Here is a 22,305-nt window from a genome sequence, read left to right as displayed (position 1 = left end):
TCAGCTCATTGTGGCTATTTATGACGGTTGCTAGAAAACATTGTATTTTAAGTTCTCTTCATAGCTGGATGTTTATTATTTTGAAAGTCTCTGGTTTTCAGCTATTCTGAGTGATTATATGCCCAATTCCTTTTCAGCAGGTCCAGGAGGACTTCATGAACAGGCATGGACATGATCTCCTTGGGTGCATCTACAAATTGGAGCACTTCCAGCATTTTATGCCTGGAGTCCTCTTCTGTCTGAAGATGGAATGGTATGGTCTCAGACATTTCCTTTATAATACTGATAAAGGACAGATCCTCTGGAGGAGAACGTCTTCTCTCCTCAGGGGGAGATGGTTCTGAAGGCAAGTCATCAGTATCTTGAGAAGAATCATTGGTCCAAGGGTCATAAGGTTGGTCTCCGGCTCCCGTGGGATCTCCAGAGGGAAGGAATGGTGCTATTCCCGAGGGATCAGGTCTAGGCACTGATGGCATCACTGATGGAGGGTGATACGGTATCAATGGTAGAATGGGCACCGATGGAACCGGTAGCATTGACGGGCGAGTCGGTGGCAGGACCCTGGAAGGTCCAAGCATAGGTTCCGGTCTCTGTGTGTCTTCGTCCTTCGATGACAAAGGAATCAGAGTGGAAGGCATGGGACATACTGGTGTCCTCTGTTCCACTGGTGGAAGGGCACCGATCAACGCATCCAATCTGCCCAGTAGCGGTGCGAGCACTGCGGGAATCGGGTCAGCAACCGGAGCTGGCATCGGTGCCGGCGTCAATGGAGGCTGGAAGCCCCGCAGCGCCTTTCCGATGGCCTCTTGGATCATCCGATCCAATTCCTCACGGAGGCAGTGCTGGCGTAACCGGAGGGTCCACCGGTGAAAGTGGAGTCGCGGCTCCCGGCACCAATGAAGGTGGGGAACGCCTCAGTGACCCAGTCGCAGAGGAGGATGGGGCCTTCTCTGGACGGGATTTCTTAGTTGGTGGCTCAGTCGACGCTGATGCCACAGGCTTGCCTGGATCAGCAGACTGAGCCTTCCGGTGACGGTGTCGACATTTTTCTACGATGCTCTCCTCGGTCCTTCTCCACAGCCGAAGAGGAAGAAGTCGACGCCTTCGGAGTAGTCAGTGCCGGGCGGGCAGCACCGGTGTCCTGCTGCTGGCTTGAGGTCGATGGCACCGGCTCAGACGATGTCGAAGTGGTCAATGGAGTCAGTGGCTTTGCCTGAAAAAAACTCCATCTTCTCTGAACAGGCCTTACGGCCCTTCAGTGTCATTTGGGCACATTTGGTGCAAGTTAGGATGTCATGATTGGACACCAAACACAACACAGAAACCCTTGGCGGGTCTGTGATGGACATTGCCAGAGGACAGTCGGGGCACCAACGAAAACCTGACGCCACGGCTTCCACAAAAATCTAGCTGCGGTGCGGTCGATGGCCAGTAGGCCCTGAAGGAAAAACTCAACGGGAATCGACTGCAAACAAGGGTAAAGCCTTATTTATTTATTTATTTAAAATCTTTTCTATACCGTCGTTTGGAAGATACCGTCACAACGGTTTACATCAAGGCACATAAAGTTAATGATACTGTGATTCGTACACTTACAAGGGTGCCATAAGGTTCGGTGACATAGTTGGTGATCAATAATGTTAAATGTAACTAATCATGTCCATGTCTCTCTCGGTTATTATTATGTATTTACTTTAAAATTGTGATTTGTCCTTTAATGACCACACTTGGTGAATACAGTTTGTGTGGCTGTTATATTGAACGTGCTTTATCTGTCCCTGGTTTCTATTCTCCCTTCTCTTTCAGAAAAGCTTGTTTAAAGAGCCAGGTTTTTAAACCTTTTCTAAAGGTTTTGCTGTCTCTTTGTAGTCTTAAATCTAGGGGCATGGAGTTCCATAGTATGAGTCCTGCCAGTGATAGTGCTCTCTCTCGCACCTGTGTAAGTCTTGCAGATTTGACTGATGGAATGGTTAGTAGTGCTTTGTTTGCTGATCTTAGGTTTCTGTTAGGGATGTGTACACATAGGGCTGTATTTAACCAGTCTGCATGTTCGTTATGTATTAACTTATGTATGGTGCACAGCGTTTTGTATTGTATTCTTTGTTCGATGGGAAGCCAGTGTAGTTCAGCCAGTGTTTCGGTAATGTGATCTCTTTTACTTTTGCCAGTTAAGACTCTTGCGGCTGAGTTTTGTAGAATTTGCAGTGGTCTTAGTGAGGTGTATGGAAGACCTAGTAGAAGTGCATTACAATAGTCAGTGCTCGCAAATATTAGTGCTTGTAGTACCGATCGAAAGTTGGCCATTGTCAGAAGTGGTTTAAGTCTCCTGAGGACCATGAGTTTAGCGTATCCTTCTCTTACTTTTAGAGATATGTGTTGTTTTAAGCTTAGTTTGGGGTCAATTATTACTCCTAGGTTTCTTACTTTCTCTGCAAGTTTTATTTGTTGATTGTTTTTTAGTGTGATTGGACTATGTTTGATTTCAGTATTTTTTCTCTCTAAATGTAAGAATTCTGTCTTCTCTATATTAATTACTAATTCCATTTGGTTTAGTAGCTGTTTAATGATATCTAGATACATGTTGGCACAGGAGGAACGATCTCGTGCCTCCATGCTTGATGATGTACATAGCAAACTGCTTGTTGGTCTGAATAGGACCATCCTGCTGGCCAACCGATCCCGGAAAGACCAGAGGGCATACCTGATTGCTTGGAGTTCCAGGAAGTTGATCTGGCATTGTGCTTCCTGGGCGGACCACAGGCCTTGAGTGCAAAGCCTCACCACATGGGCTCCCCACCCCAGATGGGAGGCATCTGTGGTGAGTACAGCCCGGACAGGGAGAGACTGAAATGGCACCCCGCGCTCTAGGTTGGAGAGGGCCCCCCACCAGGATAGAGTCCTGGAGAGACCGCATCACCTGGATGCAAACATCAAGGTACTGAGTGGACTGACGCCACTGAGATATCAGAGTCCATTGGGTCCTGCGTATATGCAAGCGGGCAAGGGGAGAAACATGGATGGTAGAGGCCATGTGCCCAAGCAGCCTCAACATCTGCCTGGCAGAGACTTGCCAGTTCCGCTGTACCATTCCCACCAGGGATGCTAGAGACAGTGCCCTGTTGTGGGGTATAAAGGCCTTCGCCTGTGTCGTGTCCGGCAGGGCTTTGATAAAGTCCAGCCACATTGACAGGCTCAGGCGAGACTTCAGGTACTTGATAATGAATCCCAAAGACTCCCATACCCGGATGGTTAAGCGCAAGGAACACATCACTCCCACCTGGGTAGTGCTTTTGACTAGCCAATCTTCCAGGTAAGGGAAAACCTGCACACCCAGCCTGCGCAGGTGTTCCCCACCACAGCCAAACACTTGGTAAAGACCCGTGCTGCGGAGGTACTGAAAATGTTTGCCCTCCACAAACCGGAGATACTTCCTGTGACCTCGAAAGATCTCGATTGGGTATAGGCATCTTAATTCAAGGGAGTATAGCCAGTCCCCTTTTTGCAAGAGGGAAAGCAGGCTGCCCAGAGATATCATCTTGAACCTTTCTCTTTAGAAACCTTTTCAAGGCTCGCAGGTCCAGAATGGAACAGAGGCTCCCAGTTTTCTTTTGAATCAGAATATAACGGGAGTAGAAACCCAGTCCCAAATGACCAGGGACCTGGCTGTTACTATATAAGAACATCAGATATGCCATACTGGATCAGACCAAGGGTCCATCAAGCCCAGTATCCTGTTTCCAACAGTGGCCAATCTAAGTCACAAGTACCTGGCAAGTATCCAAATGTTGAATAAATCACAAATTTATTATTTACTGTAATAGCAGTTTATGGATTTTTCCTCTAGGAACTTATCCAAACCTTTTTAAAACCCAATTACACTAACTGCTGTAACCACATCCTCTGGCAATGAATTCCAGAGTTTAACTATGTGCTGAGTGAAAAAGAATATTTTTCAATTTGTTTTAAATGAGCTACTTGCTAACTTCATGGAGTGCCGCCTGGTCCTTCTATTATCTGACAGTAAATAACCGATTTGCATTAACCTGTTCAAGTCCTTTCATGATTTTGTAAACTTCTATTATATCCCCCCCGTCGTCTCTTCTCCAAACTTAACAGCCCTAACCTCTTTAGCTTTTCCTCATAGGGCAGCGGTTCCATGCCCTTTATCATTTTGGTCACCCTTCTCTGCATTTTCTCCAGTGCAGCTATATACTTTTTGAGATGCAGTGACCAGAAATGCACACAGTATTCAAGGTGCGGTCTCCTCATGGAGCGATATAGAGACATTATGACATCCTCCGTTTTATTATCCATTCCCTTCCTAATAATTCCTAACATTCTGTTTGCTTTTTTGATCATCACAGCACACTGAGCAGACGATATCAATGTATTACCCACTATGACCCCTAGATCTCTTTCCTAGGTGGTAACTCCTAAGATAGAACTGAACTCTGTGTAACTACAGAAAGGGTTATTTTTCCCTATATGTATCACTTTGCACTTGTCCACGTTAAATTTCATCTGCCATTTGGAAGCCCAATCTTCCAATCTTGCAAGGTCCTCCTGCAATTCATTACAATCGACTTGAGATTTAATTTATTTTAACCATTCTGCATAATTTAGTGTCATCCACAAATTTAATCTCCTCGCTCATCATACCCCTTGCCAGATCATTTATAAATATATTAAAAAGCATTGGTCCAAATAGAGATCCTGGAGGCACTCCACTGTTTACCTTTTTTCCAGTGTGAAAACTGACCATTTAATCCTACACTGTTTCTTGACTTTTAACCAACTTGCAATCTACAAAAGTACATCACCTCCTATCCCATTACTTTTTAGTTTTCTTAGAAGCCTCTCATGTGGGCCATTGTCGAACGCCTTCTGAAAATCCAAATACACATCTACCGGTTCACCTTTGACCACATGTTTATTCATCCCTTCAAAAAAATGTAAGAGACTTGTGAGGCAAGACTTCCCTTGGCCAAATCCATGTTGGCTGTGTCCCATCAAACCATATCTATCTAAATGTTTTGTGATTTTATTCTTTATAACAGTTTCCATCATTCTTCACAGCAATGAAGTCAGGCTCACCTGTCTATAGTTTCTCATATCACCCCTGGAGCCCTTTTTAAATATAGGGGTTACACTGGCCATCTTCCAATCTTCAGGTACATCGCATGATTTTAATGATAGGTTACAAATTTATTGAATAGGTCTGAAATTTCATTTTTAAGTTCTTTCAGAACCCTGGGGTGTATACCATCCGGTCCAGGCGATTTACTACTCTTCAGTTTGTCAATCAGGCCTATCACATCTTCCAGGCTCACTGTGATTTGGTTCAACTGATCTGAATCATCACCCATGAAAACCTTCTCCAGAACAGGTACCTCTCCAACATCCTCGTCAGTAAACACCGAAGCAAAGAAATCATTTAATCTTTCCTTGATAGCCTTATCTTCTCTAAATGCCCCTTTAACCCCTTGATCATCCAATGGTCCAACCAACTTCTTCACAGGCTTTCTGCTTTGGATATATATTTAAAAAAAATGTTTACTGTGAGTTTTTGCCTCTATGGCCAACTTCTTTTCAAATTCTCTCAGCCAGTCTTAGCAATGTCTTACATTTAACTTGCCCGTGCTTATGATTTATCCTATTTTCTTCTGATGGATCCTTCTTCCATTTTTTAATGAAGATCTTTTGTCTAAAATAGCCTCTTTCACCTCATCTTTTAACCATGCTGGTAATCATTTTGACTTCCTTCCACCTTTCTTAGTGTGGAATATATCTGGTTTGCGCATCTAGCATGGTAATTTTTAACATTGTCCACGTCTGTTGCATACTTTTTTACCTTTGTAGCTGCACCTTTCAGTTTTTTTTCTGTTTTTCTCATTTTCTCAACGTTTCCCTTTTGAAAGTTTAGTGCCAGAGCCGTGGATTTACTTACTGTCCTCCCTTCCAGTCATTAATTCAAATTTGATCATGTTATGATCACTATTGCCAAGCTGCCCCACCACCATCACCTCTCTTACCAAATCCTGCATTCCATTAAGAATTAGATCTAAAATTGCTCCCTCTCTGGTCAGCTCCTGAACTAATTGCTAAACTGTCTTTTATTCCATCCAGGAGCTTTATCTCTCTAGCATGTCCTGATGTTTCACTTACCCAGTCAATACTGGGGTAATTGAAATCTCCCATTACTATTACACTAACAGTTTGGTTAGCTTTCCTAATTTCTCTTAGCATTTCACTGTCTATTTCACCATTTTGGCCAGGTGGATGGTAGTATACTCCTTTCACTATTCTCTTCCCCAGCACAGAAGGGATTTCTACCCATAAAGATTTGATTGTGCATTTATTCTTATGCAGAATCTTTATCCTGTTGGACTTTATGCCATCCTGGACATAAAGCACCACCCCACCACCAAGATGCTCCTCTCTGTCATTGCGATATAATTTGTAGCCCAGAATAGCATTATCCCATTGGTTATCTTCTTTCCACCATATCTCTGAGTTGCCAATTAAGTCTATGTCATCATTCACTGCTATACACTCTAATTATCCCATCTTACTTCTTAGACTTCTGGCATTAACATACAAACATTTTAAAGTGTGTTTTTGTTTGTATTGACATTCTGCTTTTCAGTTGACAGGGATAAACTGGAATCTTTTAGCTCAGGTGAGATTTTAATTATAGGCACTTGGACTACTTTTCTTATTAGTGGAACCTCTCTGTTGGGATGCCTTAACTCTAATGCTTCATTAGTATCCTTTGACGATACCTCCCTCTGAACCATTGCCTGCTGAGCAACTGTCGGCTTTCCCCTTTGTTCTAGTTTAAAAGCTGCTCAATGTCCTTTTTAAAGGTTAATGCTAGCAGCCTGGTTCCACACTTGTTAAGGTGGGGCCCATCCCTTCGGAAAGGATTCCCCCTTCCCCAAAAGGCTCCCCAGTTCCTTACAAAACTGAATCCCTCTTCGTTGCAACATCGTCTCATCCATACATTGGTTCCTTACTGCAAAAATTTTCATATTATCCAATCGCAAAATGGACGTTGCTCAATCTTCTCATATAACAAACTGTCTCTCTTCCTTTCTCACAGTATACTCCATGCGCCGGCCGCATCCACCATCAGGATGTTTAAAGATGGTGAACCATTTCAATAGAGTGGCTTTAAGTTAAAAGAGTGGTGTGCATTTAGAAAAGTTTTCCGAATCCCCTGATGAAACCATGGGTGAAACAGGAGTCGGGAAAAGAAGAATGTTTTGAGGAAACAATGAGAAGAGGAGTGAAATAATATCAGGATTACCACTAGGATGTGGAGGAATGGGCCATATCAAATGAATAGCAAAACATAGTATGGTATTTGTGTGAGTTCATATATTGTCTACATATATTGTTTACTAAAAACATACACTGAGAAGTAACAAATGATATGGTATTTGTGGGAGAGTTTACATATATTGTTGACTGATTGTTAAAAAATATATTTGAAAAAATTGTGAAGAAAATATTATATTGTATGAATGAGAGAGTTGTTTAACATATGTGGTACATTGTATTGTACTGTGGAAATATGTACATTTTTAATATGTTTTGATAAAACATTTTGTGATAAATAAATCTTATAAATGCTGAAATACACAGGTAGATTTTTATATGCTAGTCACAGGTAAAAAAAATCATACATGTGACACTGGATGAAAAAGACTGGGGGGAATCCGACTGCTGCTGGACTGCTGCCTTCATCATAAAGGGTCACCCTAGAAACCCAGTTATACCTCCCTTCCTGAAGGGACAGGAAAGCAACAGGAATTGAGGCCTCCCGATACCGAAAAACCTTCCAAGTCTCCAGGTGAGGATTGGGTTACAGTCACTGATCACTGAGGTTCAGAAGCTACCAAATCTGCCACTTGCAGTCACCCTCAGATGGGGTAGGCCACCACAGAAATCAACAGAGGGACCTCAGCAAAAACGGTCCAATGACCGCCAAGGCTGTCCACCAGTCCTTGCCTACAAAGAATCAAGGCTCCATAAACCTGCAAGGGATGGAGCCTCAGGGGCTTCACTACAAAGGGGATTTCTAACATGAGAGAGGTCAAAATACATAGTCCTCTTCTACGGAAGATGACTCCTAACACTACCCACCTGGTATCCACTCCCATAGGGGTTCGACCAGAAGCGCAGTCTTAGGTCAGTCCTGTTGTTGTAGCACACAATCTAGTGTGCTCACCACGAGGCAAACATACACATACCCATATAGTAGAGGGCAACTGGAAAAATAGTGAACTCCACTATAAAAGCTCACTGGCCAGTACTCATACAGTGGTATCTCATCCAACGGATAGCGGCAAACCAATGAACCCACTCACTGGGTTCATTGGTTTGCCGCTAGGACCAATCACCACCTGTTAGTCGGAGACTACATGCTGCCAAAAAGCAATCACAGAGTATATGATCGATTATTCCTCGCCAGTGCTTTCCATCACCTTATGATGCAGAACAGACAAGGAAGCTGATACCTTGACGCGATGATTGCAGAACCCTGGACTAGCTGTATACTGCACAGTCAGAGAGCCTGCCAGCGCCTGAGGCACTTGGAGGACTAGATGACGCATGCCATACCCAAATGCATATGCTGTGCTCCATTGTCGCACTAACTCTTAATGGAATGAACAGGAGCATGGTGACGGCGGTGTCTCCAGTACTATCGGGGCTCTGATTATGGCGAGATGGTGGGTGGCGTTCTTTGGCATTGACCCCATGGTAACCCCAATACCTGATATCACCCCAAGAAGCTGAACACAGCCCTTGAAATGGCATCGGGAATGGCACACCACTGTTTCTCTCATGGAACGCAGCAGCAAAGTCCATGGGGACAGACAGTGCCGGTGGAGCTCTGCGGTGGTGTCCTGCAGCATCTGACCACATCCATTGTGGCCTACCTTAGTGACGGTGCCTGTTGGGCCCATAGCACTCTCACGCTCATCAATGATGAATCGCATCAATGGCAACAAACGATGCTGCACCCAGGGCTTCAACAGCACTTGACCCTGTCTTGACCAGTTCGACAGTATATAGGGCCATGCCTGGTGCCCCAGGCGCCCGCAGATATAGACAGCCCAGCGGCACAGATAGAGAGCCCAGTGCCCGAAAGCACTGATAGACCGGTGGTACCGAGGATGCCAGGAGCACCTGCAGAGGCTCTGCAGCTACACACAGCCCCGACATGCCTCAGCGGTGCCCAAAGGAACTGATGAATGCTGGTGCCATCAACTGTTCCCCTCGACTCACCTATATGTCCGAGGGCACCGATGCCGGGAGCTCAATAGCGTCCCTCACCAGTGACCATGGCTGCTGATAGCCTCGACAGTAACCCTAGCATTCATTAGCACCTATGGTGCACGAAGCTAGGTGGGGCCTCCAATGCCCTCCGATCCCAGTGGCTCAGGGCCCCCAAAATCATTGCATCCATGGTGCTTGATAGCGATAGGCCAGTGATAGGACAGCATGATGCCTCTCTGTGCCCCATCTGGACACCTTGAAGGCACTGGACCACTGTGTCTGGATGCCTCAGCGAGGACCATAGCGCTCAACAGTACTAAGGTCGTCCAAGGCCCGAAACCCCCACCGATCCCAGTGCCTCGTCAATGGTGCTCAACATCATTGAGAGTGCCAACAAATGACATTGCTGGCCAACATGTCTGATGGCCTCCATGGCAGCTCTGCACCTCAATGGCATCAAGGGCCATTTTGGCATTGAGAGCAGCTCCAATGGTGTCGAGGGGGACCATGGCGCTCAATGGCAGTCCTAGTCCCCGACACAGTCCGGACCACAACACTAGAGGTCTGTGCTGCTTCTCAGCTATATCGAGTCCCAAGGTGCTTATGACGCTAAGGTTGATGCCATTCTTCTGGCGCATCGAGACTCTACAGCACCCGCCGATGCCTACAGCACAGAAGGCCCAGTCAGCAAGCTCAAAGTGTGCATGGCGCTTGATGTCGCCCATGTGTCACTTATGGCATAGAAGGCAGTTACACACCTCATTGGCATCGAGGTCAGTTACACACCTCATTGGCATCGAGGGCAACCTGGCATCTCAATGGTGTCCAGGGTAACCATGGTGCTCAATGACAGTCCTGAAGCCCGACGCAGTCCTCACATCGACGCATCAGACCATCGGTGCACTGGCATGGGTGTGTACACCGGCATCCGTTACTCGGCATGGCACCAAAGCTGCAGCAGCAATGCCGCTTGCCAGGCTCCTGTTCACCCTCTCTGACAAGGAGACTGCACTGCCAGAGGCAAGCAGGAGTGGAGACTATGTCTTCCAGGGCTACTAGGGTCCTTTGAATGTGGGAGATGAGCTCCCACCCCCCCACGAATGGTGTGTTCCTCGATCTCTTCACTGTCCAAACCTGCATCGATACTGATCAATCGGTCAACGACATGGAACTTCTGCTTGGGTAGAACTCAAGCGAGTCTTCAGGCTCAGCGGCCTACAGTGATCACCCACAAATGTACAGAAACAGACAAGAGCAAGGAGAAGACACAGACACTAAACTGCAGGTGCTGAATTTATTTAAATAAGGTACAGTATTAGACTCTGCCAGGCTGCACAGTGACTAAAGCTCATCATGTGGCTGACTGGCAGACAGTAGAAAGAGGAGGAAAAATGAAAATAAGATTACCGTAAGGTAAGGAAAAGAAAACAGCTGCAGCTCTAGAAAAAAAATCACATTACAAAAACTGTGAGGAGAGAGCAAAGCTGAATACCGTGACACACACGGTTCCCGTAACCACACATTCTGCAGGAAGAAAAAAAAGAGACTGAGGGAGTCTGCTTAGGGGACAGTGTCATAACTACAGCTGCACAAGCTTAGTAGGACATGTTTGAAAGTTCTAGAATCTTTGAGCTCAAAGTTCAAGACCGGACTCCAACCAATGATGTCACCCATGTGTGAGGACTACCATCCTGCTTGCCCTCAGTTAATGAACAGACCACTCTCAGGTGTGTCCCACTTTAGGAATATCTTGTTTGTCCTGGTCCAGGAATCACTTATTCGGGGGTCTAGGAACTGAATTGTGTTCACCAGGATCTCTTTTCCTCTAGATAAGTGGTTTCAAGTTTGGTCCAGTTAAAAAATGCTCAGTGCCATACCCAGTCAGACTCACAACACAGAAGGCATAAACAGTTACTGCGTGTTTATTCGGGTAGTACATGATTACTGGTTATCTGTTTGTCCTAGGAACATTCTCTGTTGACCTCCTTGTCCCTGAAAGCCATTAGAATGTATCTTACTGCCCATAGCTCCGAGAAATTGATATGATGGTATCTTTCCTGTTAAGGACAGGAACCTTGGGTGAATCCCTTGGATATGAGCTCCCCAACTCAATTTGGAGACATCTGTCATCTTTAGAGCTTGATTGCTCTTGGTGATAGCAGATAGCAGGGACAACATGCTTTAAGCCCAAACAACGCATGCAGTCAACATTATGATCCATAATGGACATCTTGCAACTGCAATGCAGGCAATCTCTTGAAGCTGCTGGGTTTCTTCTCTGCTATGTTGAGAAGGTGCAACTGCTTACCTGTAACAGGTGTTCTCCTAGGTCAGCAGGATGTTAGTCCTCACATATTGGTGACATCATCCAATGAAGCCCGGCACGGAAAAATTTTGTCAAAGTTTCGAGAAGCTTTGACCAGCATGCTATCTGTGCATCCATGCGAGATCCCCCTTCAGTCCAGTAACACAGAGAAAAATGCGAGCGAAAAATAAAACAAACCAAAAGAGAACTCACTCTGTGGGGAAGTGTGCAGGATTCCTGAGGTCTAATATCCTGCTGTTCTAGGAGAACACCTGTTACAGGTAAGCAACTGCGCTTTCTCCAATTTCAAGCAGGATGGTAGTCCTCACATATGGGTGAATACCAAGTTCCAGACTGTCCCTATGAACTGGAGATACCAGCAGCGACCGAACAAGGTGCCAACAGGCACAACACAACTGAGGCACTGTAGGCCAGCAGGGGACTGTCTCAGAAGCACGAAGTAGGGGGTTCAGGACTGGAACAAGTTGCGCAGGACGGATTGACCGAAGGCACTGTCCTGGTATCCATCTTTGTCCAGGCAGTAGTGGGCCGTAAACGTGTGAAGAGAGCTCCAGGTGTGGGCCCAGCAAATCTCAATAACAGGAACTGCACATAAGTGTGCCACCGACGTTGCCATAGCCCGCATAGAGTGAGCCTTCACTCTGCCAACCAGCGGGAGGCTTGCCTGCGCATAACAAAAGGCAATGCAATCCGCCAGCCAGTTTGAAAAGGCCTGTTTACCCACCACCACTCCCAGCCTGTTGGAATCAAAGGACACGAAGAGCTAGGTAGACAGTCTATGGCCTGCAGTGCGATCCAGATAGAAGGCCAAGGCCCTTTTACAGTCCAAGGCAGTGGATCTCAACCAGTGTGTCGGGACACACTGGTGTGTTACCAAGGGGTGGAAGGTGTGTCACCAAAAATTTGACATAGCAAGCCTATGCTTTCTGTAACAGCCACATGTGCTTGTTGCTTGAGGAGAGTGCAGAGAAAGGACATGGAACTTAAAATTCCTCATCTCCGCTCCCTATTGTTGCTTTTCCCTCAACCCTGGCAATCACTGCCACCACCAATCCAAACCAGAAATGTTGCAGGCATGCTGTATCCTGCCTCGCCACACTTCCCCCTCCCCTCCTCAGCTTCTTGGTGCTTTAGTTTTTCTCTGCATACTTGTTTATATTTTATGGTCTTTTATTCTGTATTAGATAAGCGTCAATCTGCATTCTACATGTCTGATAGAGGTGAGGGATTCTGCTAATTAGGATGTAGATTCTGTGTAGGAATCTAGAGCAGTCTGGCTAGTTTTGGTTTTCCATTAGTAAGTGTACCGTGTTCTATATTTGCAGTCTTGCTTTTTCATAGGTAAAATTGTTGCTGTTCAAGTCCTGGGTGTTAGTACTCTTATGGTATTGCTAGTACGCTATATAATTTCTAGATGTCTTTTTAGCAGGTTATCATGTTATTTCACAAAGTGCCTGGCAGGGAAGAGATTTTGAAGTAATTTTATTGAGGGGATATCAGAATTTGAATATATTTTTGTATGATGAGTTGAAAGGGGAAATTTCCTAACTCTGCTCTGTATAAACTCCAGAGGAAGTCAGAATTTTGAGGTTGACAGTGAAATACATGAGAGTTTGTCTGATTTGAAAAATTGCTACATATGCATATCAGTCCCAGACTTCTCATTGAAATTAAAGGTTTATCTTTCTCCTGCATCATTTTCAACAATAAAATATCTACAATTTTTTTTTTTTTTTTTTTAGTATAGCTGTTAGATGTAGCATGCAATGTGTCACACATGTGAGCAGCATCTGTCAGGTGTGTCATGACAAAAAAAAGGTTGAGAACCACTGGTCCAAGGTATGGAGAGTTCGCTCCCCTGGATGGGAATGAGGTCTTGGAAAAAAGGTGGGTAAGACGATGGACAGATTGAGATGGAAATCAGTCATGACTTTGGGAGGAAACTTTGGATGCATATGTAGGACCATACGATCATGGAAGAACTTTGTGTATGGATCATGTGTGACCAGCGCCTGAAGCTCACTGACACTATGAGCCAAAGTGATCGCCACCAGGAATATGACTTTCCAGGTGAGGAACTTCAGGTCGCAGGAATGTGGCGGTTCAAAAGGAGGATGCATGAGCCGCGCCAGGACCACGTTGAGGTCCCAGGATGCAACCAGAGGCCGTAGCAGGTGTTTTAGCTGGAGGAGGCCCCGCATGAAGTGGCCCACTAAGGGCTGAACCAAAGTGGGCGTGCCAGTGAACCCTCGATGGTACGCACTGATCTTGCTGAGGTGCACCCTGACTGAGCTTGTCTGAAGTCCAGACTCCCCTGTCCTGCTGAAGCTTCAGCAGAATCCCTCGAGAGGAGTGGTAGAAGGGGGGTACGCATACAGCAGGCCCTTCACCCAGTGGAGGGAGAAGGCATCGAAGGCTGGAAGACCATTCCCCGGCACCAGGGAGCAGAACTTGCTCACCTTGCGGTTGATTGTGGAGGCGAAGAGATCTACATTTGGTGTACCCCACCAGCAAAAGAGTGCGTCCGATACCTCTGAGCTGAGGGACCACTCGTATGGTTGGAAGGAATGGCTCCGGCGGTCCACTAACACGTTGAGATGGCCCGACAGGTAAGCCACTCAGAGTACATGCCCTATGAGAGGACCCAGGACAACACCGGCACCACCTCGTGGCAGAGAAGGGACGAGCCCATGCTCCCCTGCTTGTTGATATACCACATTGCAACTTGGTTGTCTGTCCGAATCAAGATTTCCTTGGATGACAATCGGTCTCTGAACCACAGGGCGTATCAGTTTGCTTGAGCTCCAGGAGGTTGATCTGGCAGCGAGCTTCGGAGGCAGTCCAAAGACCCTGTGTGTGGATATCGTTCACATGGGCTCTCCAGCCTTGAGGAGAGGCATCTGTGGTGAGAATCACCTGAGATTGAGGGGGCTGGAAGGGAAGCCTCTTTTCCAGGTTGGATAGATCTACCAGGAAACAGACACTTAGAAGGTCCGTGACCAAGACGGGTGCTTCAAGATCCTGGGAAGCCCGCCGCCACTAGGACAGAGGGTCCATTGGTTATTCCTCATGCAGAGGTAAGCCAGAGGGGTCACATGGATTGAGGCCGCCATGTAGCCCAGCAGGTGGAGCAGCAGGCGAGCTGGCACCCTCCGACTGTTTCGGACAAGGGTGGCCAGCAAGACAAGGGCAATCGCATCGTCTCGGGGCAAGAAAGCTCTCTCTTGCATTATATCCAGCCTGGCACCTATGAAGTCTAACTAGGGAGTCAGAAATAGATGAGACTTGGGGAATTTTATGACGAACCCCACTGTCTGCAGTGTCTGCACCATCAAGGTCAGAGCATGCAAGGCTCCCCCCGAAGGGAGTCCCTCTTGACCAACCAGTCGTCCAGGTAGGGAAACATGTGCATCGAGCAATGCCTGAGGTAGGGTGGCCACCACCCCTAAGCATTTAGTAAAAACGTGGGGGGCCGAAGCCAGCCCAAAGGGCAGCACTTTCTACTGGTAATGTGTTTTCCCCACTACGAAGCGGAGGTACTTGCGGTGGTTGAGGACGATTGCAATGTGTGTGTAAGCCTCCTTGAGGTCGAGGGAGCAAGCCAGTCTCCTTTCCTCTGAGGAGCAGGATCAGTGTGCCCAGAGAGACCATCTTGAACTTTTCTCATACGAGAAACTTGTTCAATGCCCTGAGGTCAAGGATGGGGTGAAAGCCGCCATTCCTTTTCAGAATGAGGAAATACCTTGAATAGAACCCTCGGCCCTGTTGACTGTGATGGACCGGTTCCACCATGCCCGCCAAAAGGAGGGCAGTGAGCTCTGACCTAAGTATGACTGATGGACGAATGAATCCCACGATGGACATGGGGGCGAGATCTCTGGGAGCTGGCTGAAGTTTAGACCGTAACGCCTGGTGAATAATGGTAAGGACCCAGCGATCCAACTTGATCTCTTCCCAGCGATGGGCGAAGGCAAGGAGCCTGCCTCCCACCGGGGGATCCGGCGCCAGTGGTACGATTGACTGACTTCCGCTCCCTCGCCCCCAGTCAAAAGCCTGTGGCCAGGGCTTGCTGGGGTCTGGGTGCTCGCTGCTAGCGAGGACAGCCCCTGGAGCTGGTGCGTGGAATATGAGCCCGGGAGGCTGGAGGATAATACTTCCTCTGCTGATAAAAGGGCTTCCAGGAAACCGGCCTGTAGGATTTCCTGGCCGAGGACAGGCCTTCGGAGGCACTGGCGGACAGCTGTTGAAGAGTATCATGATGGTCCTTCAATTGCGCCACCGCATCCCAAACCTTGTCCCCAAAGAGGTTTTCACCTGTGCAGGCGAGGTCAGCCAGCCTATCCTGCACCTCCGGCTGGAGTTCAGAGGTACGAAGCCACGGCATTCTCCTGGCGCCAATACCCACTGCTGCTACATGGGCCACTGTCTCAAAGACATCGTAGGTGGATTGCACTTAATGCTTCCCTGCTTCGAGACCCAGCAGGGCAATGGCTAAGAGGCCCGGAGTTGTTGCGGCAGGCCTTCCGCAAAGTCCTGGACCTGTTTCCAGAGATTGCAGTTATATTGAGTCATATAAAGCTGGCAGGCGGTAATGCAGGCCACCAGCATGGCACCCTGGAAGAATTTTCTGCACAGGGCATCAAGCTCCCTGTGTTCACAGCCTGTCGGAGGCATGAGGGCTAGAGCGCGGGCCTTTTTCAAGGCGGACGCCATGACCACTGACTGGTGGGGGAGGTGACGTTTCTCAAACCCCACGGCCTGGTGCACCAAGTAGGTAGTGTCAGCCTGTTTACAGGGGAGATGGAAATGGGGTGCTCCCACATGCGAAGGAGGAGGTCCTTAAAATTATTGTGGTTATGAACTGCCACAATTTCCTTAGGAGCGAAGAACTGGAGCACTTCCAGCATCTTATGTCGCACATCCTTCTCCATAAGCAGCTGAAAGGGGATGACTTCAGTCATGGCTCTGACAAAACCCGCAAAGAACAAGTCCTCGGGTGGCGATCTAAGTAGTTTGAGGACGAGTTCGTGGAGTCATCACCCCAAGGGTCGTAATTGCCCTCCTCCTCACTGGGACCAGCATGCCATGGCAAGGCCTGTGAGGGGTATCAACCCTGGGCTCCAATGGTTTCGGAGACCTCGAGGGCACCGCAGGCATCGATGGTTCCCTTGGCATCGAGGGAATCAGTAAAGGCTCGGGGAACCGTGGGTGAGGAAACATGGTACCGGCCTTATCTTCCTCCTTGGAGGACCCGAAAATCTGGATCGCTCAGATGGAGGGCATCGGTGGCCGCTGGGGAAGCAAAGGTCCCTCGGGTACAGACTGTGTTGGAAGGGTGCCCAAGAAAATGTCCAGAAGCTCTAGCAGTGGTGCTAGCATCGATGGCGGAGGCTTGGGCACCGGTATGGGGGCCGGTGGCAACAGAAGCTCAATACTTGGGAGTGCTTTGAGCACAGCGGATTGGACCCTGCGATCCAACTTCTCCTGAAAGTCAGAGTAGCCAGGACTGATGGAGGGGGACAAGGCGTCACCGACTCTTCCTCAGGTCTCCGAGGTGGCATGGTGCCCGGCATCGGTGGGGAACACCCAAGGCTAGCAGGTGCATCGAAGGATGAGGCTTCCGATGGCCGGTGCCGCTTCAATGGCAACTCGGCTGCTGCCAATGCCGTTCCGAGACCGGAACCGTGCATCCTCAGTGACTGGTGTCTATGCTTGCGGGATCTCCTTCGGTGCTCGGCCTGGTCTTTCCCCGGTGCCGAGGAAGCTGACTATCCAGATGTCCTGGAGAGCGGGGAGATCATAGAGGATCTATCCCCGTCCCCTCAATCCTGGGAAGTACTGGCGAGAGGGACCACTAGGGGAAGCGTATTGGACGGCTCCCCGCGATCTCTTGGCATCGATGGAACTGACGCAGGCATAGAGGGAGGAGACTTTGGAGCCCCGAAAAGTTTCTCCATCTTATTGAGGCACGCCCGATGCTCTTTGGGTGTCATCTGGTCGCACAGATGGCCCCTGTGAACATCGTGCGAGGCCCCCAGGCAGAGGATGCAAATCTCATGCGGATCCATAATGGACATTTTCCGCGGGCACCGATAAAAACTGGTCGCCGCCAAAAAAAAAAAAATCCAGCTTGCTATCAATGACTGGTGTTCACCTTGAGGCGAGAAGTCAGGAATCACCGCAAAGTTGGAAAAAAGGGCAGAGAAATAACCTACCGTACCAAGGAAGCGCCGACCACGAAGGGGGACCTGACGAGGAATTTGGGAAACACTTGAAAAAATATCAAGAAAACAAGGAAACTGAAGAGCTCCACCAATGCTGGGCAAACTCAGTGTACTGGTCAAAGTTTCTAGAAATTTTGACAAAAGTTTTTCATGCCAGGCTCCATCGGATGATGTCACCCATATGTGAGGGCTACCATCTTTGCTTGTCCTAGGAGAAAAACAGATGCAGAAAAATCAAAATTCCAAAAACAATGAAGCTGCACCAAGAAAGTTGAGGCTTAGTGACAAAAAAAAAAAAAAAAAAGCAAACTTAATGAAGAGCCAAGATCAGGCTAACAATCAGTAATTGGGTGTTTTTTCCCTCTTTAAGGAGAAAAGCATCCAGTATCGTCCATGGACAAAAAAAAGGACTTGAGGGGATCCCCACATGGTGATGCCTGAGCTGAAAATTCCATGCATACATTCATGTAAAAACTATCTCAGATTTCCATAGCTTTCTAGGAACCCTGTTCATGTTATCATTGTTAGATGATGTCATCCATGTGTGTGGCTTCATTACCCCAGAAAAAAGGTTTGTTCTCTAGTTCATATCAGTAGCCAGCAAGATAATTTCTGCTGTTAATCCAATTGCCAGAATGATAGAGAGAAAACTTGATAATATAATTTCATCAGTATCTATGTTGTACTTCTCTTTTAGAGAGGTTTTTGTTACGAATTCCCAACAATGTTTGCTTTTTTGACTGCTACAGCACACTGAGCCGACAATTTTAATGCAATAGTAACTGTGACACTGAGATCTTTTTCCTGGATGGTAACTGTTAATATGCAACCTAACATCATGTAACTACAGCATGGGTTATTTTTCCCTATATGCATCACCTTGCACTTGTCCACATGAAATTTCATCTGCCATATGGATGCTCCTTTCCAGATCATTTATAAATACATTAAAAAGCACTGGTCCAAGTATAAATCCTTGAGGCACTCACCTTTTTCCACTGTTAAACAGAGCATTTAATCCTAAATCCTGTTTCCTGTCTTTTAACCAGTTTGCAATCCAATAAAGGACATCTTCTCCTATCCCATCACTTTTTAGTTTTCTTAGAAGCCTCTCATGAGAGACTTTGTCAAATGCCTTCTGAAAATCCAAATGCAACACATCCACCAGTTTGCCTTTATTCACATTTATTCACCCCTTCACCTCTCTGAACCAGTGTTTCTGAACCTTTTTGACACCAGGAACTGATTGGCTGACCTCCTAAACTGATATGGACCGGATGACTGATAAAGTTGGGGGAGACTCCTGAAACGTGAGGGAAGAGGAATTCCCTCCTATGGCTGAAGAGCATGGGAGGCCTCCTCTGTGGCCAAGGTGCAGGGGAGAGTACATACACTCTCCTACTTCAAGAGGCTCCCAAAGTGTCAACTCAGCCCCTAATGTTTTAATTTCAAGAATCATGACAAAGGAGCTGTGCTTCTTGCACCCAGAACAGGAAAGGGGAAAAAATCAGGTCTTCTTATTCCAAATGATAGCACATCCAGGGGTTAAAAATATTTACATTGGTAGTAATGGAAGTAGATGCTGTCCCTTTAAAGGATCTGGTGCTTCCAGCAGCCTTCATAACTACTTAGCCAGCACCCTGTTTAATTTATTTATTTATTTTTTTGCTGATCAGCTATTTAGTACCAGTGGTAGTGAAGAGCCAAAGAATGCAGACAACATGCTCCCAATACCCTGAAGTAATAACAGTGTGCAGTGCTGTAGGGCCTGGAGACAAGCCACTACCAGTACATTTTGACCCAGTAATTTAGGGCAGTAGAAAATGTCCCACTTTGTGTCTGCAGGTGCCCGAGAGGGAGCCGGTACCTGTGCAGCTGCAGAGAGAGGCTGCAGCGCACATCTTCTTCCCCCTACAATAACTGTCACGCCACAGACTAGCAAAAATGCTGCCAGGGACTGCTGACAGTCCATGGGTCAGTGGATGAGAAACACTGCTCTGAACAATCCCTGCAATCAGAAAGAAAGCAAAGTGACCTTACCTTGAGCGTTCTGCCATCTACCACCACATTGTTTACACACTGTATAGCTCGGAGTGCATCTTCTGACCGGATGTAGGTTACATATGCACTAGCACTTGGACCCTGAAATGGAAACATGCCATAGAAAGGCCATTATGTGAGCAGCTTGACCAAACCAAATACATCAAAAAAAGGTAAAAAAAAGAGTGAAAACTGTCCCACAGTAAATCACATAAAAAACAGAGACAATCTAACAGACTTACTGACACCTTCCTTATTACCATTATAACAAGTTGTCTAGTCATATCTGGATTTGCATACTGTCTATATTTTTATGCAACCTAAACACATTTCACCAGAACCCACTCTGAGGACTTTACTGTTTTTAAACTTTATTTTCATTGATTTTATTAGGGCTTCAAGAAAGCACTGAGGTAGGCCATCACTTTAACAGATTTGGGCATGCTTTGGACAGATAGGGAAGAGGGTTTAAAAGTCAGGCAGAAAACACAGACACTGTTAGGTTGCATTTAGGAACATATGCATATCTACACAGTGGATGAATCTTAACTGGGCAGACTGGATGGACCCTTTGGTCTTTATCTATCATTTACTTTTCTACTATCTACTAGATAAATGAAGCTTGACCGACGTGCCGCAAATGCGCAGTAGAGAGCAGCTCTACCGCGCATGCGCGGGCGAGCACGTCGGTCAGAGCTTGCCTGTAACAAAAATGGGGCTGGGAGGAGCAGTAGCGGCGGCGGCACACGCAAGGGAGGGAGGGACCTCCCCCGGAGATCTTCAGTTTGTGCCATCCGAAGGGGTTGTGAATGAGCTGAGAGAGGGGGAGTGACTGAGAGGAGAAGGGAGTGACTGAGGGGAAGGGGGGAGGGAGTGACTGAGGGGAAGGGGGGAGGGAGTGACTGAGGAAAGGGGGAGAGAGGAGGGAGTGATTGAGGAGGGAGTGACTGAGGGGAGGGGGGAGAGGGGAGGGAGTGACTGAGGGGAGGAGGGGAGGGAGTGACTGAAGGGAGAGGGAGGGAGGGAGACTAGAGGGGGGAGGGAGACTAGAGGGGGGAGGGGAAAATGAGGGGGGAGGGGAAAATGAGGGGGGAGGGGAAAATGAGGGGGGAGAAAATTACGGGCTTAACGGCTAGTAAATTATATAAAAATACAAAACAATTTGGCAAATTCACCATTGCAGGGGTGGTCAGAGAACATATAGTACAGTGGGGTCACAAAGGTGAAGACTCCACTTTTCCTGACTTCCTGAAATGCTGTAGCAGCTGATAATGGATCCCTCTTGCAGATAAAAGAACAGGCAAAAAAAACAATTTTACATATACTTCTAGCTTTATTACCTTTTTGTTAAAGTCTACTTAATAAATATATCTGAAAATTAAAAAAACAAAACAGGCAAAGATGGAAGAATGTAACTGGAAGGGAGAAAGCAAGAGGAGCAAGGCTCAATGTAGTCAGGACTAAAAAGGGAAGTACTGTCTTGTACAGACTATATCTGTTCCTTACCTTAACAAAAGGCACAAACACCAGGTTAACATTTTTCTGCTAAATGGATTATTTATAAGTTATTTTGTTTCTAAACCTTGAGATCAGCATGCTTACAGCAATCTTGTCTTTTTCCTGCTGCTGCCAGGATATATCACAAGATGCAGCTTTCTCTGCGACAGTGTTTCCTTTGCGGCCTGAAACCTCCTGTGTTCATAAGAAAGATTTCCTGCTGCTAGCAATTCCTGGTTAAAATGCTTATAGTCGTTCTACTTATATTATAAAATATATATTATATTATAATATAAAATTTTATATTATAAAATTATATTATAAAATGCTTATAAGCTGGTTAAAATGCTTATAGTCGTTCTACAATTCCTCCCCTTTCATATCCAAGTTATTTTTCCATGTTTTTTGTAACTTTCTCACATCCAAAATATTGTTATAATATTTGTTAAGTTTCATACTATATTTGTTCTTGTATTGGGAAATGTTCTTTACTTTGTTACTCTCTGCCTTTACTCACATTGTTAATTGTAAACCGGGTTGATATGATTCCTATCATGAAACTCGGTATAATAAAAATAACAAATAAATAAATAAATAAATATAACAACTGCTGAAGAACATGCATCTTGCTGATCCTCATGGAATCAAAAGTAACCAGCATCCTGTTGCCAACTCCACCTAGAATTGCCAAATTTCAGCTGTGAAAATTCCAAACAAATGAAACCAGGGGATGACAGAGAAAAAAAGATATGTGGAATTCACTGGTAGGCATGACAATGACAGAAAATACCATGTATGTGCTAACACATCAACCTATTAAAAAGATCAGAGGGATCCAAGATGGTGCTGAAGGATAGAAATGCTCCTCCTGGGCGCTACAAATGGTATTTCCTATTTTCATTTTAATTTGGAATTAACTGCTACCCCAATGGT

General features: G+C 46.5%; 1 protein-coding gene across 5 annotated transcripts in view; it reads right to left on the bottom strand.

The window, feature by feature from the left end:
- CNOT4 (CCR4-NOT transcription complex subunit 4) overlaps positions 1-22,305 on the bottom strand; it is a 420,537-nt gene that overhangs the window by 268,681 nt on the left and 129,551 nt on the right. For all 5 annotated transcript variants that reach the window (XM_029615559.1, XM_029615557.1, XM_029615558.1 and 2 more), the window contains one exon: positions 19,876-19,977. In XM_029615559.1, coding sequence (XP_029471419.1) covers positions 19,876-19,977 — 102 coding nt within the window. The remainder of the gene's footprint in view (positions 1-19,875; positions 19,978-22,305) is intronic.

This window comes from Rhinatrema bivittatum, chromosome 9 (assembly GCF_901001135.1).
Source record: "Rhinatrema bivittatum chromosome 9, aRhiBiv1.1, whole genome shotgun sequence".
In the NCBI taxonomy this organism is placed as follows: Eukaryota; Metazoa; Chordata; class Amphibia; order Gymnophiona; family Rhinatrematidae; genus Rhinatrema; species Rhinatrema bivittatum.
The sequence above is the reverse complement of the archived record's forward strand: the minus strand, read 5'-3'. Positions and strand labels throughout refer to the sequence as shown.